The 26,304-nt window shown below is 44.4% G+C and overlaps 1 protein-coding gene and 1 long non-coding RNA gene across 10 annotated transcripts in view; one reads left to right on the forward strand and one right to left on the reverse strand.

Annotated features, from left to right (window-relative positions):
- Positions 1-2: 2 nt before the first annotated feature.
- Positions 3-26,304, forward strand: part of baiap2b (BAR/IMD domain containing adaptor protein 2b) — a 52,360-nt gene continuing 26,058 nt past the window's right edge. For 4 of the 8 annotated variants that reach the window (XR_011239753.1, XM_069517877.1, XM_069517876.1 and 1 more), the window contains exons 1-3: positions 2,367-2,577; positions 16,360-16,435; positions 20,037-20,123. Coding sequence is in view for 7 of the 8 variants with exons in the window: in XM_069517877.1 (XP_069373978.1) it covers positions 2,503-2,577; positions 16,360-16,435; positions 20,037-20,123 (238 nt within the window). In the remaining variant the exon portion in view is untranslated. Of the gene's footprint in view, positions 98-713; positions 1,094-1,326; positions 1,909-2,244; positions 2,578-16,359; positions 16,436-20,036; positions 20,124-26,304 lie in introns of those variants that run through there. The other 4 variants (XM_069517872.1, XM_069517873.1, XM_069517871.1 and 1 more) reach the window with 4 other exon arrangements.
- Positions 5,267-16,018, reverse strand: LOC138406148 (uncharacterized). 2 transcript variants are annotated; one of them, XR_011239772.1, is made up of 5 exons: positions 13,991-16,018; positions 12,805-12,907; positions 10,276-10,361; positions 9,703-9,801; positions 5,267-8,661 (listed from the first exon to the last, which is right to left on the reverse strand). It is a non-coding gene; the product is annotated as an uncharacterized lncRNA (long non-coding RNA). The 2 variants fall into 2 exon arrangements; XR_011239773.1 differs by lacking the exon at positions 10,276-10,361 and having other exon boundaries at positions 13,991-15,374.

Genomic DNA, 26,304 nt, shown 5'->3' on the forward strand with positions numbered 1-26,304 from the left:
TTCAAAAGGTTCATTTACCGAGGTTGACCACAAGGTGGCAGCAGGAGACAGGTCGTTCCTGAAGAGTCTGATGTGCAGGAGAAGTCTGTGGCCAAAAGTATGTGGACACAATTATTTATGTTTGGAAAGAAACCACTGGGCTCCAGTGAAGGAAAAGTAATTCTACATCAGTCAAGAACACTTGGTTTCATATTTCAACTTGACCAGATGGTTGTAAAGTTAACTGACGAGGAACTTTAACCTTCATACAGAAACTTTCAAATGAATCACACGCAAGTGAAATAACTTTATATAGATGTTAATGAGTTCAACATTCAGATCTAGAGAATTAAACATGTCCAATAAATCAATAACAGAAAGAAACAAGAAGAGACTGAGGTGATAAATGAAAAACCAGGAACAGTGAGTCGAGATGTGATCTTATCTTCCTCAGCAGTTTAACTCCACTGATTTATAAATGTCCAAATAAGCTCGATTTCATTTACATGATTTAATTTGAAATGAGAACGAAGCGAAACCATGTGTCTGCTTCTGTGTATCGATGTCCCTCACGACCTTGTTCATTCGAGGGATTCTACAAAAACATCGAGTGAACTTTGAAAAAGAAAAACACAGTTTGTGTTTAAAGCTGTGAAAGACTTTCCTCAGATGAATCCTGACGTTTCATCATTGAGGCCTTTTACTAAACTGAAACATGAATTGTCTTTGTGGAGTTCAGTGAAATCCACTTCGCAGGGACGAGCTCTTTGTGAATGGAGGGCTCACGAGCCGCGGGGGTGTGTGGGAGTGGGCGAAGCACTCAGAGGAGCCTGATGACTCACAGAGAGGACGAAGACGAGTGGGACAGACATGAAGAGGAGACACGTGTGTGTGTGTGTGTGTGTGTGTGTCCCTCCCACCTCAGCAGGGCCTACATCTCTACACCTCCACTCTCAGAGAAGATCCACATCCAGTCTCCTGCCACGTGCGACAGAAGCATTGTGGGTAAAGTGTGAAGGACATTTCTAAACCAGGAGACGAGATGAACGAGTCTCCTCAGTCCGTGTCGAGGATTCTGAGAGGTCATGATATTCTGGTGGTTTTATTTTCACAGGTCAGAACACGAGTCTCAGTTGATTTGTGTTTATCTTTTAAATGTTCAGTTCAAATGTGTCTCAAGTTCAAGGTTCAGACCTTTTAGATTCACAGCTGGAGGAAGTCTCACTCAGACGTCTGTGTCTTTATTTATTAGATGATTTGATCATTTTGTGTTCATTGTTTTTTTTATCAAATCATTTTACTGAACAAATGAAACAATGATATGTTCAATGTTTGTGGCCGTTGTAGGATTTCTGACACTTTCTAGTTTCACTTGAATTCAAGAGAGAGGTCCTGAGCTCTGCTCCTCGAGCTGAACGTGATTAACAATCCTCCTCTGGAAGCTCTTGTGTGTCATCGAGCTGGGACCTGGAGCAGCGGACAGAACGGAAGTCCGCTTCAGGTCTAGAAACTGATTCTGGAGCAGCTCGATGAGTTCGCTGACAGTGGGAACTTTTGCAGTTTGTTCCTGAGAAGACCAAAGATGCCTGATTGATTTTCTCTGAAGTGTCCTCAGCTTCCTCTCACATCTCTGAACATCTCATCTGTTCAGAGGACATGAGACCGTCCTCCTCCAGGTGTCCTTCAGGTGTGTCCCTTTGTCTCCAGCCTCCATTCAGAGGCCTTCAGATCGTGACGTGTGGGACCCCCCCCTCAGATGTTCAGGTGTGCTCAGTCAGACTGATCCAGGGTCTGTGTGGCTCTGATCTTGTGAATGGATGATGAATGGTTGTAGCAGAGGCGGCGTGGGAAGCGCGTGACACCGCGGAGGAGGCGTGGTTAGATGAGATGCTGTGCTGCGTTCAGGGTCTCTGTAAAGATGAGTCACAGGTGTGTGTGCTTCTGTTCAGGTTTACTGAGAATTCATTCATCGTCGTGATTTTAATAAAAGACAGGTCGCTTCTCCAGAGACAGAGATGAACACGTTCTTATTTATTTATCACTCATGAACTTAAAAGCTCCCTCACGTGGAAATGACAAAAATCTAAAATGTTAAAACATTAGACCTAAATGTACCATGTGTCTTTGTACCCTGTGTATTTGTACCATGTGTATTTGTACCCTGTGTATTTGTACCATGTCATCATGAGTGAATTCATCCTTTAACTTTGAGTCACTCTGTAAGTTTGTTCCGTGTCTTACTCATATTCTCCATTGTTTGCTCAGGATCTGTCGTATCCTCACGGTGCAGCTCAGGCGGCAGCAGCAGCAGCTTTATTTCCCGGTGTCCTTGAAGGCAGCAGCGCCCCTGTCCTCCCTGGGTCCGCCCCTGCTCCAGCGGCCGTGTGTGTGTGTGTGTGTGGGGGGGGGCTGTGGGCGCAGCGCGGGTATAAAGCGCAGATCCACGGACACAGCTCGTGTCTGAGCAGATGATCCTCTGGAGCTCCGGACTCTAGAGCCGCGTCCTGAAGGAAACCTCCGTCTATGGTTGAGACCGACGCTGCTGCAAGGATGTCCCGGACCGACGAGGTGCACCGCATCACGGAGAACGTGTACAAGGTGAGACGGTTCGATTCCCTGCGGACGAACAGCTGCTGCACCGACAGAGACTCACACATGACAACTTTGACTCTCACTGTGTCCAAGAGCTCGTGACTAGTGTGTTACAGAGAGAATCTCCTGCTCCGGTCCGAGGACTTGGTTCGTCTTGTTCCCTGCACAGAGAATAACTTGAGTCTGAATCAGTTTATTATCAAGTGTCACGTAGAAACACACGATCGAGTCCAGATTCTAACTCAAACTGCATCATGAGGAGGGAGAAGCTCAGCTCATTGGTTGAATGTCTGTTGCAGCGGGTTCAGTCTGTCCTCTCTGTCCCAGGTTGCATTTATTTATTTGCAGTAACACTGTGAGTTGTCATATTTTCCTCTGACTGTGACCGAACCTGCAGACTGAGCTGTCCCTCGAGGCAGTTCAGTCTGAATCACTGCAGAAAATGAGCTGCCACCACCAGAGCCCCTTCCTGCTGGAGGTCCATGAACCAGACTCCTGCTGGAGGTGGAGGAGATCCCACTGGAACCTGCAAGCTGCATTTAGAGGACATTTTTTTCCACAGCTGCTTTATGTAGATTTCCTTTACAGTTTGTGGATTTTAGGAGTTTATGGCTTCATTTGTGAGGCAAACTTTTCTGTCGTCCGAGTGCATCTGTATCCTTGTTCTTTGTCTTAACACCGATCAGAGATGTCAGGGCTGTGGTCGCAGGTCGATGGCTCGGGTAAGAGGATGGAAAGGAAACATGAACACCAGCTGCTCGGCATCAGATATTCTTGGGAAACCCACTGAACGGACCACCCTGCTCGCTTAGAAACCTCAGTGGCAAAACAGCAAACACACTCTTGCTTGCTTCATTGTTGTTTCCACAACAAAGCTCCTCTTCATCACACTGGGCCCAGCGGTGGAGGAGGAGGAGGAGGGAGAGAGAGGTGTTACTCCTCAGAGTCACTGCACTCAGGGCAGCTCTACAGACGAGGTAGATTTCAGCAGCAGAGGAACGACAACGGTTTCCTTCATGTGAGGAAACCCGTCACGGTTCCACACGCCTGCAGAGAGGCAGAGGGTCTAGAAGCTCCTGCTCCAGGAGAGGTGTTGGTGGACGCAGGAGGAGAAGGTCATGTGTGTTCACTGAGCCACATGCACCGTTCAGGTCAGCCAGAGTTCATGTGACGGAGTAAAGATGGTGCAACATGAGAATTTAGGCTGTGAAGAAAAGGATGGTTCAGATTTAGTCAAGCTGCTGAGGTCTAATGAAGATCAGTGAGGAGTAGATAATAGATGGAGGTGAAGAGGAGGAGGAGGAGGAGGAGGAGGAAGATGTGTGGATATTTCCATTTGTTGAATGTAAGTTATCAAACCAATTAATCAATCAAATTAAAGTTCATCATCAATGTGACGTCCATTTTCTGGTTCCATCTTCCCTGAGAACATGTGATGAGCATGTTTCATTATCCTCGACACCAAATTATCCTTTTGAATAATAAATAAGAAATGACCTTTGCACGCAGCGTCGATTAAAACCCGTCTGAAGAGAACAGGGTGCTCATGGGAAAACACTCTGCTGAAGTATGAAAATGCAGAAATGCAGCCGTGGGGGTTCTTCCTGTCATCAGCAGGCCACATCATTACAGAGTCAGCAGGTGGAGCAGAGCGCCGCTGGCTGGAGGAGGCTGGAGCTCGGTGCTGAGATGTTTCTGATCCGATGACGGAGCAGAGCTTCGTGTGAATCTGTGTTTAGAGAAACTGTCGGTTTTTATTAATTCATTAGAGGAGCAGGAGATGAAGAGGTGACGGCTCCCACTGGATTACACTCGATCTGTTTCCACTGAGGCCAGAGGACGAAAGATTTAGATCATTCAGCCTGACACGGAGATCAGGAACACAGTACTGAGAGCTCCAGTACACACAGTACTGAGAGCTGAAATACACACAGTACTGAGAGCTCCAGTACACACAGTACTGAGAGCTCCAATACACAGTACTGAGAGCTCCAGTACACACAGTACTGAGAGCTGAAATACACACAGTACTGAGAACTCCAGTACACACAGTACTGAGAGCTCCAATACACACAGTACTGAGAGCTGAAATACACACAGTACTGAGAGATCCAGTACACACAGTACTGAGAGCTGAAATACACACAGTACTGAGAGCTCCAGTACACACAGTACTGAGAGCTGAAATACACACAGTACTGAGAGCTGAAATACACACAGTACTGAGAGATCCAGTACACACAGTACTGAGAGCTGAAATACACACAGTACTGAGAGCTGAAATACACACAGTACTGAGAGCTCCAGTACACACAGTACTGAGAACTCCAGTACACACAGTACTGAGAGCTGAAATACACACAGTACTGAGAGCTCCAGTACACACAGTACTGAGAGCTCCAATACACACAGTACTGAGAGCTCCAGTACACACAGTACTGAGAGCTGAAATACACACAGTACTGAGAGCTCCAGTACACACAGTACTGAGAGCTCCAATACACACAGTACTGAGAGCTGAAATACACACAGTACTGAGAGCTCCAGTACACACAGTACTGAGAGCTGAAATACACACAGTACTGAGAGCTCCAGTACACACAGTACTGAGAGCTCCAGTACACACAGTACTGAGAGCTGAAATATACACAGTACTGAGAGCTCCAGTACACACAGTACTGAGAGCTGAAATACACACAGTACTGAGAGCTCCAGTACACACAGTACTGAGAGCTGAAATACACACAGTACTGAGAGCTCCAGTACACACAGTACTGAGAGCTCCAGTACACACAGTACTGAGAGCTGAAATACACACAGTACTGAGAGCGGACACAGTTTCTTTAGAAGTCTGTGACTGTGTCTGAAATCATTCACGATGAAACAAGAAGTTTTGTGTTTAACGAAAACTCTGTCAGGCAGAAATTGTGAAATTTGAATCTCTAACACTAAAACATTTTGTTTGTCTTTGGTTCGTTAGAGTCAAAAGTGTAAAATCCTCCCGTGACCTGCTGCAGGTCGTCTGTTGTGAATACCTGATATTCACGCTGAGCTCCAGGACCCTTCTCTGGGCTCAGTCTGCCACCGGCTCCACATGTTGGAGTTCTCTGTGTCTGTGCCACAATTAAACAAAGAGAACAGAACATGCAAATGATGAAGCTGGTGGTTCACCTGTCATCACCAGTGGATGGAGACGAGTTCATTACACACTGTGGATAAAGTGTTTCCTCAGGTTGTTGTGTTGCTGCTGAACAAACACCAGCTGTGTGTTTGTTCAGGAGTGTAGCCCAGCGTTGTAATCCCAACAGCGCTGCAGGCTCCGTTTGTAGAAAGAAGCTCGAGTGTCAGGGCGAGGCTGCTGTGAGAGAGTTTGATGCTGAATGGATCGTAGAAGGATCACATGGTTGATTCAGAGGGATGTTTACAGTTCTTTGTGTTGTGGTTGCATTTGTTTGTGTGCAAACTATTTTTTGACAGTTATTTGTTTGAGTCGTTCAGTCTCAGAGCCCATCAGATGATGAATTCAATTCAGTTATCGTCCAACATCACAATATTCTTTAGCTGCAGCTCGAGATACAACCACTGTTAAAGTTTCCTCGTTGTCGAAAATCACAATGTGTGTATTTGTCAGTGATTAATAGCTGTGAACAAAATAAAAGGTCCGACTGTAGATGGAGTTTTTCCTTCAGGCTCAGTTTGTAATGATTTCAAGTTTCTGTGGAACGTTCAGCTCAATCAATGCATGTCAGAGAGCAACCAAATCATTTTATTGTTATTTACTTTGTTACTGACGGAAGTGCTTCATAACGGAATGTCACCGTATCAATACACCTCAGTTATCGGGGCAGTTTTTACGTTGCTGACCAGGGAGTGTCCTCAAGTGATTGGAGCCATGAAAGCCTCTGTAAATATTGTCATCATTTCAAATCCCACCTCCGCAAGACACGAGGCTGTGGTGAAGCCAAAACTATCTGTTCTCCAGAGAAGGCTTTTCTTCCAATGTGTAGGGGGCTGTGAGTAATACTGAACACTCTATCCCCACAGTCACACGACTACAATCTGTTCACGTTCTCCTTCCCTCAAGAGCCTTTTCATTTCTTTCACCAGTGAACAATAAAAACTGAGAATCACAGTGAACCGTAGTTTTCCAGTTGTCTCCTCAAACACGTCTCAACGTTTTACCACAGCCGGTATTCCATTAGATTTGTTATCCTGTGTGCTGCCTTGTTGTGTGTGCGGCAGCTCAGGTGATGTTGGAGGCTGATGTGGAAAAGAGTGCAGCAGTGGACGAGCGGAGGAAACACGGAAACCTCCGTCTGCGTGTTTTCTTCCTCCTCTCTGACACTTAGGAAAGATGCTCTGGCGTCACATGGAACCTCTCTCAGCTCCGATCAGGCAGATTCAGCTGCTCTGGTCGCTTTTTGTTCAAGTCGATTTGAGGTTCAGCCTCTCAGCTGCGATAATGTGAGGGGAACAGTGTTTTGGGTCCGTCTCTGATTATTACACGTCTTTCACGTCTATTGTCTCTGTGCAGAGCTCCGTTGTTTGCTTTGTGCTTCTGTCCCCTGCAGGATCCCGTAGCTCCTCGAGCTGCAGGCTTTGTTCTGGCTCTGTGACTTGTTACTGATCTTTGGGCAACAACAGGGTTCGTGAGTGTCGCTGTCTGAAAGTGTTGTGAGGTGTATGATTGTGTTATGTAAAAGGGGATCAGTGCAGACAGATACAAGAGCTGCAGCGATGCAGTCATGCACTTTGATAAGCGTTAGCGTTGAATTGAATGACTTGTATTGCTGAGCCCATGTATCTGCCTGCACTGAGACCATTTTCAGACATGAGCTCCAGAAAACTGATATTTGAAAGTCAGATCCACAGATTCAAGGTTTAGATACATAGATGTTTATTGTCTGTCCCATCAGTGACATACACAATTCACATTCAAAGCACATTTCAGACTCCAAACTGGATTATTTACACAAACTAATTATTTACAAATTGGGACATTTGCCTTAAAGCCTCTGGTCACAGGCCCTAAATCAGAATCCAGCATCCAGCGGGCTGCAGCTCAGTGCAGGTGCTATTCTTTCATTTAGTTTTTACCAACTGCTCTGTCATGACACAGCTTTCATAGCTGTCGTACAAGATGTTGGCATCTGCTGCGTGTGCAGTACGTCAGCAGCCTTCACCACATCGTTAAGTTTTCTAACTGGAGCTGCAGGGAGATCGGAGAGGAGAGGGGAGGAGAGGAGAGGAGAGGAGAGGAGAGGGGGAGGCTGGCAGGGAGCTTGGCAGAGGATGAAAGGAAAGTTACTGGGATGGAGACAGAGATGGAGGAGAGAACAGAATAAATGGAAGAGGAGGGATGAGACAAGAGTGAGAATCCAGTGTTGTCCGACTCTAATTAGACTGAAATTAAGAAGGAAAAGGCCTGAGAGGCGTGTGTGTGTGTGTTTGTGTGCGTGTGTGTGTCTGTCTGTGTTTGTGTGTTTGTGTGTGTGTGGCCTCAGAGTGACATTTAATCTGAGATGGGAAAGGAGAGATGATGAGGTGTCCTCTGGGATGTAAAGCTGAAACACAACATCATCTCTCTGCTGCACTGGGCTGCATCCTTTCAAATTTCATGAACGCACACGTGCACATATTATCTTTTCCAAAATGAATCTGACATTTTTATATTTTAAATCCTGCCAGTGATAATTTAGGACCGTGTGCACACAAACATGTTCATTCATCTGCATGCGTGTAAAATGGAAAACAACGTCCCTGCAGCCCGACTGAGGTGCGTCATTCTGAACGATGATGATCTCCTTCGCTCACATGGTGACGACAGAGACTCCTTCCTCCCTCCCATCACCTCCTCACTCACACCTCGCCCACCACCCCACCAGCTTTCCTGTGGTACGAGCTGAACGTGAGGTGAATAGTGATGGGTCGCCCTGAAACGGGGGGGAATTCCAGTACTGCCATATATGGCGCCGGAAGTGCCCCCTCCTCTCCCGTCTCCTTCTGAAGCTGCATCTGTGGAATAGGGGGCGCTGACTCTGCCTCTGCTCGCCTGCACACAGATAAGAGCTCATCTGAAAGGGAAATTGGCTACAGACACACACACACAGACACACACACAGACAGACACACACAGACAGACACACACAGACAGACACACACACACGGCACTGAATTTCCATCTCTGGAGGGCATTGAAGCAGTGCAGCTTTAGCGGTGATTGTCACACTGACTGAGCAGAAGCAGAATAATGAGGGACAGCAGCAAATCAGTAATGGACATAGTATGTATTCATCAGCTTATCACTTCCACATATAACAGAGAAAAGATTCTGGATCCCTAACGGCTGTTTTCACATTAGCAATGATCGTCTCTGCTTCCTATGCACATTGCATCTGCACACGTACTTCATGTGTTTGGGTGCAGGTCAATGATGAGAGTGAGAAAAGAGTTTGCAGACTCACCTGCGGACCAACCTGAGAATGAGTTCCGACTGGATTCATGTGATCAGACTCTCATCCATTGGATTTAAATACAGAACAATTATCAAATAAAAAGACATAAACAAGCCTCAGTGGATTTTACACTAAAATATTTCAATGTACAAAGTTAAATAGTTTACTCAAACTGCGTATCTGTAATAATAAACTTGAATAGCATGTTTCAAATCATAGTCAAAAAGAATATCACAAAAAGCAACAAATCGACAAAATAATCAGTTTTAACTTTTAAAATAATTCAGGACTCAAAGATTTTTATCACAACTTTCCCCTTTAGCTTTGGTCCCTGGACCAGTGAAAATATCTGCCTGAGGATCTCCTGCAACGAAAAGGTTAATACGGGATTAAAAGATCTAAAATATAATCTTGGTCCAGGCCATGCAGCGGCTGAAAGGTGATCAGCAGTATCTTTAAAATCAATTCTAAAACAATAAGTATACAGTTTTCCAAACTGTCCTCTGAATGACCCGTAATCATGGAATACACAGATTTATTTTAATTCCTTAAGTTCAGCAGCTGATTCATGGCCTGTTTCACAATCTTAAAATACTTAATGACATCCAGGGAAAACACAAGTTTCCTGGCTTTTGACCCAACACTCCACCAGATTTCAATTTAAAATGTTACTCACTTTTTCAGAATTGTTATTCACCAAAACTTTCTTCTTGCAATAAATGTTCATCTCTCAGCCACAGGCAAATCGTTCCTCCATTCCACTTGGTACATTCATCTGTAAGATATAAAATAGTGAGTTTGCGTTCACAAGTTGGCCGAGCTTAGTTCATTTAAATTGCAACAAGCAGATTTTTAAACTTTGAAATATTTTACTTCTGATATCTCACAAAGGAAAGACTGATGCAAATGAAGTGAAGCTATCCGCAGCGGTTGTGAACTGTTTGGCGAGTTTTTGTTAGAGGTCACGGGAGTAAAAGCACCTCTGGTTATCAGTAGATGTTTGTGATGAAACTCAGATTGGAGTAAAACAGTCGTGCATGTGGACTGTGGCTAAAACCAGAGAACTGAGCAAGAGGAAGCTGGAAATGTATTAAACAAGTTTTATGGACAATTAGTGGGAATTTTCTAATGTCACAAGTTTCAAAGAGCATTTGTGTAAAATAACGTGTGTGTAGAAAATGTTTGAGTTCTCAGAAGAAGCAGAAGTGATCAGTCGTCTTATGAATTGTGTGTTTGCTCAGGACGTTACCTTGATGGAAAACAACATCATGCGTTGATGCCAAATTGCTTCTGTGCTCGGAGTCAGCGTGTGAGTGATGAGTGTTTGTACGGCAGCTGACACCCGCGGAGGAATTAGAGCGTTGTGGCAGGTTATGAAGAGGGGACGTCATGTGTGCGACACACACACACACACACACACACACAGTTAAACCTGGTGACGAGGGGTCACCTTCACATGTGAGCGGAAGCCAAACACACCTCAGCACTGCGCAGGACCTCACCGTTGCCATGGGTACCACCTAGAGTAAATGACCTTTCGCGTGTGTGTGTGTGTGTGTGTGTGTGTGTTAGGACCTTTCCCAGCAATAACACTGACCTCGTGAGGACCAGTGGACCTCATGGAGACCAAAGCTCGGTGCTGATAAGGCAAAGCTTAATTTCTGAGGTCCTGGTTAAGGTGAGGGGTCAGCTGTGTGTGTGTTGTGGTCAGGTTGGGGTAAGACATGAGTCCATAATGAATGGGAATCAGTGAAAGGTCCTAATAAGGATAGTTGCACAAACCTGTGTTTTTAATGGGGCTAACGTTCATGTCACAGATCACACTTGAGTTATCAACTGTGTTGACTCGGTGGTGATTGCTCTGCAGAGACTGTTTATTCTGCCAGAGAGCGACTGAGCTTCATGTGATACAGTGAAAACTGTGTCTACAACCTTTCAGGTCGATCTCTGAATTGAGGATATACCTCTACAACCTCCAAAGGACTGTTTTCAGTGTCCATTTTATACTGTGAAGACTGATTGTAACATGAGTCGATTGCTTGAGGCCACATTTTGATAATTTTTTGTCTCCCTCCGTCTCTGTCTCCACCTGATCTGCCCCCCCCCCCTCGCTGGGATTGTCAGGTCCCTACTAGCTGGTTAATCTGTTGGGCATCGAGCGGCGCAGCGGGGTCTAATGGTGCCACATGGCTGGCTCAGCTTTGCTGTAATTTACGCCCCAACATGATATGAACCTGCTGCTGTTTATGAAGGCTGTGACTCACCCCTCACACTCATCTCCTGCCGCCAACTGAGACACACACACGGTCTGCCTCCTCTACACCGTTGTGGCAGAGCCAGCTAGGTCACAATGTTCTTAATGCTGCTTGTTATCTTACCTTTGTTTTCTCAGTTGTTGAGCTGTGAGTGTACTTATCTGTGTGGGAAGTAACTACAGGGTAATAGATTTATTCAAGCAGACCAATGAGACGACGCATTTTTCTACCATTTCTGTAGATCAGACTTTTTATGCAACATTTACCTTAATGCTGTTTAATTTTCAGATCTCACCATCCCTAATTTTTAATCTAAGTTTGAATGCACCATTAGCTCTCATAATCCTTTACAGAGGGATGTGTGTGTGCATCTTCTTGCTCCATTATTAATAGCTTGTATAAGCACTGGCTCTCTTCCACATCACTCATCTGTCATGGGACACGGTGTCAATCTGCAGCCATGTTTCTCTGATGGATGTAACTTGGTGCTGAGGGCTAGCAGCTACGTTGTGGCCACGGTGGTGAGTAAAACGTAATACTCCCCAATCACACCTGTCAAAGCCTCTATCAAGATTTAGGTTAACTAAGTGTGTCTAGATTTAGATTCTGCCTCCTGCTACTCTAGTATCCAACAAAAAACACGAACAATTCCCGTTCAATTTGGAGATTGAGAGATTTACCTCTAGTTTTGAAATATATCCTTTATCTCATCAAATAGTTTTACATGCGTGACTTTAATCAAAGCTTAACCATAAAGTGCTAGATCAGAAAAAAGCTTACACATGTTTGGAGTGAACATCTGCCCACTAAAGCTATGATGGATCCATATGAGGTATGAAGGCCTCTATCTCTGGTTCCATCCTGAAGATAAAACTGATCAAATGCTTTTTCTTGATAAGATCAAAAACATCGAGTGTTGCTCTCAAACTCGATAACAGATTTACTGAAAAACAATAACAGGCCTGATGCTACATGGCAGCCAGTTGTGCCTGCCAGCACAGTGCACTGTGAACAACTACACACTCAGATGAACACACAAGCATTAACTGACTCAAGTTACGCTTATAATCACACACACACACAGTTTCATACACTCAGACGCTTCCAGGACGAACATCTGCCTCTCCGACCAGCGAGAAGCTTTTCTTCTGCATGTGTGGATAAATATTTCAGAAGCTGGTCAGACCAACAACGTGTCAGTGTGAGATGATGGCCTGTACTTCTCGTCCTGTGTGAGACGGCAGGTGAATATTCATGTGCTGCCAACCCCCCCCCCCCACTTCACCTGGAAGGCTGCAGAGAGGCTGGCTGCTCAGGTTTTATTGTAGAGCTAGAAATAGAAAGTATGATCTGATATGAAATAGTTTGATCTATGAAGTGTCAGTCAGTGTTGCAGTTGAAGCAAGAAGCCTCCAGTTGAGCAGAGGTCGCTCTGTGTGGAGTTGTTCTACCTGAGTCTGTGGGTTTTCTCCAGCTTCCTCACACAAGATTGTTAATTCCACTCAGCTCGATAGACAACTCACCTTGTTTGTATAATGTTTCTATCTTCCCTGAGATCAGTGATATGCTTCATGGTCGATCTCAGAATATTCAGTGCTTATCTCCATCGTAACATTCGGTCTGTTCCTGAGAGCAAAGACAAACAAATGTTGTAATAAGTTGATAAAAGCAGCGACTCGTCTGTGGATTTAGAATCAAAGTGAGATCAGTAAACCACTGTTCTATCTTAGTTTCTATCTGAAACACAGCAGAAGATAACCAACAGCTTGTTATTCTGCTTCCAGATAGAATCTGTGGTGTTTGTCTCAGATGAAGCACGTTCATAAAAGCTTTTTCACAACGCTGCAACGTGATAAGACAATCCGTGCATTGTAATCGAGTGTTGCCACTTAATTGGTGAAGGTGATTAGCGGGTCAATTAAAACCCATGACCGAGGCACACGGGCAAAGTGAGACAAAGACGTCTGTGCTCGGTAATCCCTCTCATTTCCCGTGCACTCGCACAAATATGCTCTTTCATTCAGTGGGATGCTAATCAGCCTCCGTCCCTGTAGCTGAAGGAACAAGCTCAGCTGATTGAGTGTGGATTAAGACAGGACCGGCCAAGTTAATGATCCTATTAAATTCTTCTCTAAACCGCGTGAGCACATAGTGACGAAGGAGAAACTCATGAATTAGTTCAACTTCAGCGTGTGCAGGGCAGCGTTGATGATGATTGACACATGCGGCCTGTTATACTCTGAACTTCATTCTCAGCTGTAACGTGGTTTATGAGTGTGTGAAAGGCAGCGTGTTGCAACTCCAGGACTGAATTGTGTCACGTTAAGAACACGCTTAGCTTAATGCACAGCTTTACCTTGTAAAACTACATATGAGCCTTGCACATGGGACATTTTCATTTTACAGAATGCAGAAGAAAAAAAATTTCATTTATGTTTATATTCCTAATTCAAGTTTTCTGTAATTAACGTACTCAAAAACTTAATTGATGAGTTTTATTTATCACAGTCACAACGTCTACGACTTATTTCGGTGAGGTTAAAGAACGAATGAAAGTCAAATTCCTCCTGCGTGTTTATCAGTGTTTGCTCACGTCTGTGTAACGAAAAGTGTTTCAACAGCAGCCACTCCACCTCAGTGGAGGAATGCGATGCATGAGGCTGGACCTGTACGACAGTGATTACATAACGACGGCATGAAAGCACTCACCAACACATGTACACACCCAGTCCCAGAGTCTTCGCCCCGTCCTCCCTTCATGTATCTGTTTATTTAGACATGAGACACTTTGCATCTTCTATTTTTATTCTTTTGTTGATGGCTCCTTTCTTCCTGCCAAGTGGTGGAGCAGCCGTGACGGCTGCTGCTGCTTCTGGAGCGTTTCCACCGACTCGGTTTGTTCAGCAGCCGACACCTTACGTAACAGAAAATGCACCCAGAGATGGAAGAGAGGGGCGAGAGGGAACTGGGGTATAAATAGGTTTGTTTGTTCCCAGAAATGCACAAAGAAACGCTGCCTCTTTTCATGCAACCTCTTTTCGTGCGTTTGTCTGTGTGTGTCTTTGTGCTGATTATGACACCAGACTTTGTGTCAATACAGCAATGCACAAAAAATGTCCCCATAAATCCACAGCAGGGCACTTCTGATTCATAAAACAACCAGTTTTCAATCTAGAAATGACTTCAAATCAACTTCAGCCTGAAATAAATCTGGTCTGATGTGTTTATTATCAGTTTTAACTCATGGTTCTCTGCTTCACTTCTTGAACTGAGCACCGTTTTAAAGCTGTTGGCTCCTCCCTCACTGGGCACTCGTCCTACTTTGGTACTTTTTTGAAGTCATGGTGAAGTTTGTGTACCAAGGTGGCTGTTGTGCGTCAGCCGGCAGCCATTAGCAGGCCTTCCTCGTAGCGAGCAGTCACGAGAAGGAGTCTGCCACTCCCAGATATAACCTCTTCTCCTTCTGCCTTCTGCTCATCCTTCCGTTCTCTCTATCCCCCATCGTGTTCCTCCATCTGTAACCTTTTTAAACCTCAAGACACAAGTTTAATGAAGAAAGTCACAGCACGTCTTCTTAAAACATGTGGTTCTAGACGCCTCCTGGTAAATGTTACTGCACTAGTTACATTAACTATTTAACTAATTCATTATCGTCCCTCTGACTGGCTGTGTTCTCCCCTCTGGCATTTTGTTTCATTCAATAAGATTGGTGTTGATATAAGACGTTATTACCGTGTCCACTGGTCTTTATTTAAAAGAAATATTATTTAAAAGACATATTTGTCCCATCGGCTGAGGAACCATTCGTCTTTTGTGCAGCAGTTGGAGGAAACTAACTAGAAGTAGATTGTGAAACACTAATGATTTAGATTTGCTGTTCACTTAAAGGTCAGCGCTGCGGAGAGTGCTTACTGTTCACCAAAGAAGAAAGTTTGTGGTGATTTCCTTTTGAGCAAATCCACTTATTACAGTGATTTCACCATTTTAAGTCCTAGTTTCAGCGGGTCGTCATTATTATTTAAAAGCTGCTTAGTTGTTGCACTGTTAAATCTCTTCGGTCAAATCTTTTCTCTTCCTCCCCTGTCTCCCACTCATCCCTTCACTTTCTGTCTGATTCCATCATGTGAAAAATCCGGTCATTTCAAAGATAGGAAAAGGAGTCGCAGGGGGAGAAGTGCTGCATTTTAAATTGCCGGTTTTTGTTGAAGGTGCAGCAGAAATGAAAGAGCAGCTTGGACTGAGGGGGAGGCTGAGTCAGTGCAGAGACGCTCACGACAGTAAAACTCATTATACGTTTCTGGACTTTTCCTTCACTTGTTATCGAGGGCTCAGGTCCTCTGCTTGTTGTGTGTTTGTGGATGTGGACACACTCCGCTGTCTGTGTGCTCACTGGTACTGCACCGTCTGTCACGAAGGATGGAGAGTTTAATTTATTGCAGTAATTGTGTGTACTAAATACTAGTGTGTGAAGTGTGGTGTTACTTGATTGATTTTAAGGGGACTATTGGGTCATGGCAGTTAAATGCTCTACTGCCGTTCTAGTGGGTTTTATTTGTTGTAATCTGAGATACACGCACGTCTCTCAGATCTGAAGGCGTTCTTACTAGATGCCACCGGAGATAAGTGAGAAAATGTTTAATCTTTGATTTATTTGGGTGAACTGACCCTTTTAAAAAAAGCAATTAGCAGAAACAGTGTGCTAGAGTCAGGTGAATGTTGTGGAGATGGAGGGAGACGGTGATGAGTCCAGATCTGATGCTGAGCTGAGGTTTTATTTTAATAGAGACAGCAGGGGAGGTGAGAGGAAGCAGTTTACCCCCTTCACACACACACGCACACACACACTCCCAGTGACAAGTTCTCTCTCTCTTTCTTTATGACCTTCTTTTCATCTCATTTTTTCCCACGTTTCATCCCTCCTGTTCTCACCTTGTGTGTGTGTGTGTGTGTGTGTGTGTGTGTGCGTGTGTGTGTGTGTCCTAGTAAAGACTGCTGCTCTGTCACTGGAGCTCATTTCACTGCTCCTATCAGTCTCTTCTGCCTCTTCACGAACCATATGTGCTGTTTTTTCTCTCCAGTCCATCATGGAGCAGTTCAACCCCTGCCTGCGGAACTTCATAGCCATGGGGAAAAGCTACGAGAAGGCGCTCACCAGTGAGTACACCAACCATCTCGTTTTCTCTTTCTGTCCTTTGTCCTTTCTTCTGTGTCAAGTAGTTCAGGCAGAGGAGCAAATGACCCAACACCTCCCCCGCTGCTGCTTTTACATCCTCTCGATTTATCTCCACGACAGATGAGTTGTAATGACGACACAGATATTCAGAAGTTTGTAGTTTTGTGGACGTCTCTGTCGAGCTCCGTCCTCAGTCCTCACTCCTTTTAAAAGCTTTGAACTTGAAGCTCATAGTAAATATAAAATGTTTTATGCCCCAAATTTGACTGAAGATTTTCTTACACTCTTGGGTTGATGTCATCTGATTACTCCTCTGTGATGACGTCCATGTCCACATGTCTTCCTCCCTGCTCCCTTGCACCAGTTCATCAATCCTAAATGTCCGCCTTTACTGTACGTCCCTTGTCCTTGCTTTTAATATGTTTGCGGTGCCGTGTGTGTGTGCAATTGAGAGAAAGACGGAGAGATTGAGATATACATGCAGCACTTGTTCAAGGTTAAAGACAAAATCACTGGAAATGTCATGGGGGAGCAAAGTGGAGCAGAAGCCAATGAGAAGTGGAACAGGAGGAGTCTCGAGAATAGCGGTGCTTCCCGTGGGGCAGAGGAAAGGAAACGAACGGCGCTGGTATCCAGGACAAGCTCTGGTAAAAAATAAAAACCACGAAGAGATAAAGGAAAAGTCTGAGATGGTAACATTCACCAACACAGGGACGTGAATCTGACGTATACTTTTATCACAGTTTCAAAGAATGTCCTGCAGCTCAATGGTGTTTCTTGGATATTTAATGCAACTAGATTTGGCAGATGTACATTTCCTCAGATAAGACGAGCCTCGGAGCATGTGCAGCTCATTTATTGATAAGAAAAGCTCTTTCTCACTCTGCTCTTACATTAGCAGGAGCATATGTCTCCAGTGATGCTGCATGCGTTGAGCCCTGCTCTCGGAGTTTGGAGTGGAAATGCAGGGAAGGCTCTGCAAACTGCGAGACCAATAAAGAAGGCCTTACTCCAGTCTGATAGATAAGGCTAAAAATAGCCCAGTGACTCCCTGAGTGGGGATTACACTTCATCAATGCCAGAGAGGAGCCGTGGGCCGGGCACCCAGTGAGCATCTATTGTGACGGGAAAAATGCCAGTGCATCCTCTGGAAGTGGAACTGGGGCGGCAGGTTTGCATCCCTGGGGACTGTGAAGAGATGTGATGTCACTGAGGGAAGAGGGAAGCAGATTTTAGTTTGTTTGTTTGAACCTAAAATCATCAGAGTCTGATTGTGACGGTGTCCGTGTGGTTGGGGGTGTGATGAGGTTTAGTGCTGCGGTAACAGAGGAGCTGTGAGAGAGCCCAGTAACAAGTGATGCGAGTGCTGAGGTTAAAACTGGGTCACATCTGGTTTAGAGAGAAATCTTGATTACACATAACTGCTATGTATTATTATAATGTGTTATTTATAAAAAACACTTTGGAACATAGTCCCTGTCAAAACAGACATGAAACTAACTTTCAGCCCAGTTCGAACCTGAAGTGTTTGACCTACAAATCATCAGATCCATGTTTAGGGAATGTGGAGGTTGTGGAGGACTTGATATATAGCGAACACATTCAGATGCATATCACCAGTCTGATTTAGACCTCTGTCTTCTTAATGTTTTATTTGTGCTGACGCTCTGTATCGGCTTCATATCACTGTTCTAATCCTCTCTGCAGCCAGACCCTCCTCCTCCTCCTCCTCCTCCTCCTCCTCCTCCTGCTTCTGTCACTTTTCAGCCAACAGACGAGCGAAGCGTCTCCTCAAGCTAATCCTGCCTCACCTGGCTCCTCGCTCCTCCTGCTTGAGATTTCTCTGGACACTGATTAAAGTAGCCATGCTCCCCCGTCCGTCTTAGCCTCATCTTCATCCTCTCCCTCTCTCAAACCCTCATATCCCACCTAGGCTTAACTTGAGTTTAAACAAGCCAGGGAAGGCTTAAAGATGGTCGCACTGTCATGTGAAGAGTTTTCAGAGCAGAGGTCAACTTTAAACAGTCTTACGTATGGATTGTGAGACGCGTCGTCTTTCAGAACAATAACTTGCATCGTAGCAGGTTTTGCTCAGTGTCTCTGTGACAAAAACAACTTTATGAACTTGAGCTTAGAATAGATTCCCATTGTCTTCCATGTGCAGATATAAATACTATAGTCTCAGATATAGAGTGTTCTCTGGCAGGTCACTGCACAGACACCCATCAACATCATCTGCCCAGTAATAAGCTCAGCCCTCATCCATCTCCTGACAGGACAAGTGTCCTCTGTCCTCATGGCCGTCGGTCTCCGTGCAGCTGACCTGCTTGAACCCACCTGTGCTGCTGCCTGGGGTCATCTTGTCTCAGTGTTTAAAGTCTGAGTCACAGCTACGTCTCAGCCGGTGTCTCATGTGTCTATGTGAGGATGCTCCTCAGAGAATAATGGATGGAATACAGTATTTGAACTGCAGAGTGCTTTAACATGATGGCTGCGGAAAGTGTCAGACGTGTGTTAACATGGAGCTGTGAAGGATTCCAAAGATTCAGATCATGTAAATGCAGAGATATCTGGCCATGTAAACAGTTGTTGTTCTTCTGGTGTAAAATCTGTCTTTTCTTAATACTTGAACTTTATCTGATCTTATTATTCCCAACATCAACATCTGTTCACATCATATCTGCTGTTAAGTTGCTCCTGATCAGAACTATACAATGGATCAGCTGCAAATATTTATGATAATATTAACATGAAAGATGACCTGGAAAATGATAATAACAATAAGTCCACTTGTATGGTGTCATGTTCAGATATAGGGTTAGAGTTATGAAAGTTATGAAAAGTCAGACCCCTCATTTCTTCCGATGAGCTGTGTTGTCTCATAACGAGGGACTCATGGATCTTTTACTTCCTGGTCCCTATTTCATTGTCTCCTGCACTCAGACAGCCTCTTGGCTTGATGTAAAGCTAATGTGCTAACGCTCTTCAGGAGAGATGGTGGCCTTCAGGAAAGTTACTCATAGATTTAATGTTAATCTGCTGGTAGAATTCACAGCTGCTGACATTAGTCATCTTGACAGGTGACGTTGATGGCGTGTGGCAGTTTAAACCGGATGCCTGGCTGTTTTGTACGTTGCTATTTTGAATAAAACAGAAAGAGGGCATCAGGTTCAGATAAAAAGATTTTTGCTCAGAAATTCTTTACCAAACTAAAATCTGAGCCGACATGGAAGAGGCTCCAGAACACAGTTCTTCTGATGCCAGAAGTTTCAGAGATGGATTTAACACTGAAACTGTTTGCATGGTTAGATTTATGGGCAAGTAGGAGACGGTTAAATATAGCGTGTCCTCTGTAACTCTTGTTGCTTGAGATTAGTCTCCATAGTTTTCTCTGTTTCCTTGTAGTTGCCTCCATAGAGCTTTTTCTTTTCCTGCCTGGTTTCCATTTCCGCCTGTCGCTCTTTATTTCCCATGCCCAACCTTACCTCTCTGGGGGGCTGTCGGGGAGGGTTGCAGAGCTGAACAAGACATCATTTCAACTCCGCACCCTTGATCTGATGCCCAATGCTTCCATGTTTCCAGGTGTCACATATGCTGCAAAGGGCTACTTCGACGCTCTGGTGCGGATGGGCGAGATGGCCAGCGAAAGTCAAGGCTCTAAGGATCTTGGTGAGTCCTTGTAGTGGCTGTAGCGCCCCTGGTGGGGTGGAGGGGGGTGGCACAAGCAGATGATGGATGGGACGGCTCGTGCTGTTGAGCAGAAGCAGCTGATGACCAACCTGAAACTGGAGACACACACACACACACACACACACACACACACACACACACACACACACACACACACACACACACACACACTCACACACACTCACTAACACACAAACCTTTTTCCTAATGTTCTTCACATAAATCTTAAAAACAGATGCATTTTACTGCACTCGGAGATTATTTGATGTATTACTACTTCTAATTCATATTGTCAGACACATTATGATCTAAGAATTATATTCATTACAGTTTCCCCTTTTTGTTACTTTCCTATGTCCCTTGTAAAAAATGAAAAATAAAAGCTCTCTTGATTTATGTTTCACCACATTGGTGGATTTTCTCCCCATTCCTAGTAACTCCTCAGTATATTTACTCTGTTAATTAAAAACCTTCTCATTTAAATGCAGTTTTCAGGATGTAATGTATTTCCCCAGCTCGCTCAGCCCTCACACAGCGTGTCGTCTGGTTTCAGTTGGATCAGCTCTGGTTCTGCTCGTTATAGACTTACCTGTTCTTAGTGTTAATTTGCCTGGACTGAGAATTAAAGGCCCAATTCCAGGTTCCACAGGTGAGAGCAGCCGTACGCAGCAAGACAAACCGACTATCGTTGTCGCGCTCTGTGCAAAATTGCGTCATAGTTGCAAACCCAGTTGCATGCTGGGGAGTGTGAGGAGCCTGCGTTAGTTCTGGATCACTGCAACCTCTTCATTCCTTCACCCTGATGTGACTTAAGATAGCAGGCACGGACTGAAAGAGCGGAGGGAGCGATGGAGGGAGCGGGGGAAACAGTTGATCGGAGGGGGATATAAAAGCTGCATCCATTATTCATGGAGAGACCTTTTCTGGTGCTCCCTCGCACTTCTTCACGAGCCTCATCATTTTACTTTCTCCTCCCTGTGTCTAAGTTGAGTCTGTGTTACCACTCTAATTTTAAATGATGAAGAGCTCATTACTGTCCATTCAGCTTCAACTCCACAGTCATTTTGTTCCTACGTGGATCTTTAAGGCAGAGAGGTACTATACTTCCTGTTATAATTAGAATCCTGCACTTTTAATGAGCATACTCGCCTCTGAATCATCTTAAACATTCAATTACTAAAACCTCAAAGTTTAAGTAAAAGCCTTTGTACTCCAGTGGTGTCATTGCATCTGAAAACCTGGGTTGTAAAAAGTAATTACTCCTCTGTGTTCTGCAGATTCTTAGAACTTTAAAATGATTTCCTCCATTTGTTGGCTTCTAGGAAAATAGCATCAACTTTATATTCATAACTTAACTTCACGTCTCTCTGCCTCTTTACAGTTCAGTATTTATGTAATGCTTATCTTGGCTTTAGTCAGTGTGCAAGATTGTTGCACATCACAATGATCATCCACCTGCTCATCCACTGCTTTGCTCTTGTGCCTTTCATATTATCTGTCATGCATGACTGTGCACCTGCAGTCTTTGTCTACATGCGTGTTGGGGTAGCCTGTTTTATGTTTCTCTTTGATTTCTTTTTCTGGCAGCCTAAACATGACTCCACAGAAAACCTCCCTCCAATAAATAACTAGGCTGTGCAGAATGGATTGATGCCGTCTCCTCATATCAGCAGGACTCAGAGCAGCTGTGGTCTGTGCACACTGACAATCCTTATTGCTTTGCAAGTGCTTCAGCATATTCCATTACTTGTGTTGAGCTTCACAGCCTCAGTAAATTACCTGAGAGAAATGCAAAGTGAGGGGAGAAAATGAAGGATTCTTAAATCATAACTTCAGGTTAAATCATAGCTTCAGGTTAAATCATAGCTTCAGGTTAAATCATAGCTTCAGGTTAAATCATAGCTTCAGGTTAAATCATAGCTTCAGGTTGGATATGTTGCCAGTCTGCAGGAATCAGTACAAGTCATGCAAATGAATCCATGCGTGACAATGTTTCTCAGATTTAATGTTTATTTAAGGCGAGGACTATGTCACTGTGGGGAGCAATGACACAACTAATGAGGTGTCCTCTGAACCCAGCAGAGAAGCTTTTGTATCCCAGGCATCTTTTAACAAGACGTTCATACCTGTTTCCTTCCTTAGTGATAATAATGAGAACAATTAGTACAGAGTCTGCGTCATTATCTGATTGAATGTGCACTTGTGGAGTCTGGCTCAAAATGTGCTGGTCGGTAGAGACGACAGATCTTGGGAGGTGACGATGAGAAGTCATTTAACAAGACTTGTGTGTTTGTTTGTGTGTGAGCAGTTGTGCATTTGCTCTGCAGGCACGTGTCTCTAACTGTGACATAGACCACTGTGTGCGTGTGTGTGTGTGTGTGTGCGCCTGGGTTTTTCCTCACAATTCGTGATTTATGACGGCAGAGTTATAATTGTTGTAATTGTTCGTTTAATTGGGTTTTGCTGAGGAGGAAAGTATCTGTCTGTGACGGAGCTGAATTAACATCACTGGACTCTAAGCTGCTTGATGTGAGTGAATTCTGGCAGAAAGACTCTGCACCTCAGACTCACGGAAACAATCCTGTTAATCGGAGAACTAAGCTGAACAGCAGCTAATGGCATCAGCACATGAGGACAACACGCAGGGCTGCACGAGACTGAAATGAGACGAGTGGAAGACAAAGCGTTGGAATTGATTTGAAAGTGAAGAAAGGTGGAGAATCTCTGCATTGAGTCAGTGATAAATGAGCAACATGTAAAGTTATAGATTTCTTAATGAGGTATGTCACCACTTGTTTATAGAATACCATTGGGTCATTTTGAAGGTCGGGATGTATTTTGTAAAGTAGAAGTACAATAAGATACAGATCGATACCCTTCCATCTGAGTCAGGAGTTCTGCCTGCAGCAGTTGAGCAGAGGAAACAAAGCTGTGGAAATATGAGGATCCATGAGGATCGGAGTTTGATATCATTTCCTTTTTCAGCCGTTATACAAAGAGTCACATTTAACAGGCAAAAGAAAAGTAGTGAAATATTGTTAATCTCGTCAAATGCTTTTAAGTTGCAGCTTTCATGATGGGGGAGGTTAGAGACACTTCATTTATAAGACCCTTCTCTTATTGAATTGTTCGTAGCATCACACTCTTGGTTGAGTAGATAGATGCTCAAGAATTAATTCCACCTATTAAAGTGATTTTCGGAAATTGAATCAGTTCAGTCAGACTCTGTTTTGTAAATGAGTGGAGCTGCAGTGTTACACACAGATGCTGTGTGTGAGATTATAGGTTATTATTTTCACTGAGACACTTTGGCAGCTCAGTGATTAACTTTAGAAACAGCAGCAGAGATAAGAGAACAGTTTATTGGTAGATTTAAGCTGTGACACACACACACACACACACACACACACACACACACACACACACACACTCATGTCAACTCAAACGCATTGACTGAAACAAGAATAACATGACATGATTATCTTTCACATTTGTAGTTGTACCTGAAATAAACTGGGTCACATCTCCTGATGGGCACATGATCTTTGGACAGTGATGTTCTTCCTCACCGGTCACAGCTGATACCACATGACGCCACTGAGAGCTCGGCACAGGAAGAGGAAATGATTTCACTTTGTTTCATTCAGTTCATCTTAATTTACCTGATGCTCTCTGAACAACTGCTCTGCAGCTTGACTCTGTGCAGAGAGAGAAGATACTCTGCAGAGTGTCATCCCACTCATCCTCTCCTCCTCCTCCTCTTTCACTACGGCTCTCAGTGTCTGTGAACGCCCCCACATTAATGTGGGAGCTCAGGCAGCCCTGGGAGAACACGCCGACTCTGCACACACTTCTAAAAATAGATGAAAAGAAGAGCCTCGACCGGAGCCGCGCCGAAGGAGGAGAGCCGAAGAATGATGCTCGATGCGCAGCCCAAAAATGGGGATGGTGACGTCAGCACGGCTGAAAACGTCTTTCTTCCGTATTCCACATATGGAGATGGAGGAGGGGGAAAAATAGGAAGCTCCTGCAGTTCCGGTTCCCCTCTACGACCAAATAAGGGCTCCACCATTCAAAAGAATGTGGGCAGAGGTGGTACTCACTCATGTCTGTGCTGTGACATACAAACCTGCAGCACAGGCACAAAGGAAAGCATCCATCTTGACTAGGTTTTATATAATCTGTGGATGATTTTATTATCGGCACATTCTAGAGCCAAAACCTACATTTTCTGTGGTTTATACACTTCTGCCTGTTACGTGTTCTGTTCTCACACGAGCAGCTGATTCTTCCTGCACAGTGGCTGTACAGCTGCAGCATTAAAGCAGCTTTATATTCATGAGCAGAAAACACCTCGTCTGGACACATTCTGCATGTTTGCTTTTCATCTTTAACACAGATTCAGACATGCAACAGATTCTGCATCTTTCCTAAAACTTACCTCTGCAGATCTTTTTACTCAATATTTCCTGCTTTGCTCTACCGTGAGAAAATGAACATGGTGTCACCAGATATTTTATGCTCAACTTTTGGCTCTAATTTAATCTTGCTCTCCATCTAATTCTCATCTCTCTCCCATATATTCCTATTGCCAGGGGCTGAGCACGCTTTAGCATAACATCCATCTCATTAAAACAATTTAAGGTTAATTCAGATGGACAAATTTAAGGGTCCGGGACACAATTACCCTGAGGTTAATTAATTCAGCAACATGATTTAGAGGCGTGTGTTGCCCTTCAGGCATCTTCCTCCACTTTAGCAAACGTACTGTAAGGAGATAGCAGGCTGTCTGAAATGAGCTCAGATGCAGGCTGTGATATCACAGACTCAATTAGGAAACAGCAGGGGAGACTAGTTCTGACGGATCCAAACAACATTTCCTTCCTGCGGTTCAGTTTTCATCAGCAGAATTAACTGAATCACGTTCTCTTTTTATACAGCTCGCACTGTATGTGGAGGAGAAGTGGATGAAATCACCTGCAGCAGAAATGAGTTCTTGAAATAAAAATAAAACAGAGAACGAAAGCAATAATGAAAACTCATAAACAGAGACCGAGAGGCAACACCCCTGATAAGTCTGCCTCTTATATTGCTGAGTCACCGAGCATCTCTTAGGTAAATTCTTCCACAGTGTTTGTGATTGTTTACTCTCAGGATGTGTCTCGCTTGAAATATCACACGGCTCAGTTCGGGGAGAACCCCCCCCCCCCGTGACCCTCTGGTTTTTTTGAGTCCATAAAGGCTGAATTTCCCCAGAGCTTCAACACTAATCTGAATTCAGCCAATGTTCAGTCTGCGTAAAGAGAAACTGCAGCGAGAGCTTTTCCTTTTTACCCCCCCCCCCCCCGCCTTCTTATCACACCATCTCACAATGTAAAAGTTATTTTACTCCCACGCACGTTATCCCACAGTGAATTATTTCTGCTCATGTCCAACCTTTAAAATGATTGACTGCAGCGTTTTGAGTCACCAGTTGATGACAAGTCTGAACGGAGAGGTTTTATTAGAGTTAAAACTTAATTGAGCAACATAACGACAAACTGCTGATCGCTTGTCAAAGTACTGGATGATTGAGTCTTTTGAATCGAGGTAAATGTACCAACTGTTTTGAGACAGAGGCAAATATTACACATGAGCGTGTATTTAACTGCAGGAGTTATTATTCTTGCCTGAAGGTCACAGACGTGTCCTTTGGAACCTGCATCAGAGCCGGTTGAGCTACCATGAAGGGAACCTTGGCAGAAAGGTAGTTGAGTCAACTCGATGGACAGTTGGGCCAATCATCTGCATAAATTATAGACGCACCAGCACCAGGGCCATAAGTGCTAGAGGGTCCCTTTGGCCAACCTGAATAATACTAGAGGTGATTAGATGGGCGATCAGGCTTGGACTGACGAGAGGTGCAGTGATGTGACCTGAGGGGACACTTGAGAACATTGGAGGCCATTTATTCATTCATATGGACACTTGGGCAACCAGAGCAGCAGATGGACTGACCAGAGGAGTGCTTTGGTTATTTAGAGGGCCAGTTTAGCCAATCAGCAGGGGCCGAGGGTAAAGGGACACCTGGCGGACCAAAGGTGCAGTTTGGTCAAACTTAGAGGGACGTGTCGACTGATAGAAGGGTTCCTGAGTAGAGGAATGTGGGCCAACGAGACGT

The sequence above is a fragment of the Paralichthys olivaceus genome, chromosome 21, assembly GCF_024713975.1.
Source record: "Paralichthys olivaceus isolate ysfri-2021 chromosome 21, ASM2471397v2, whole genome shotgun sequence".
NCBI lineage: Eukaryota > Metazoa > Chordata > Actinopteri > Pleuronectiformes > Paralichthyidae > Paralichthys > Paralichthys olivaceus.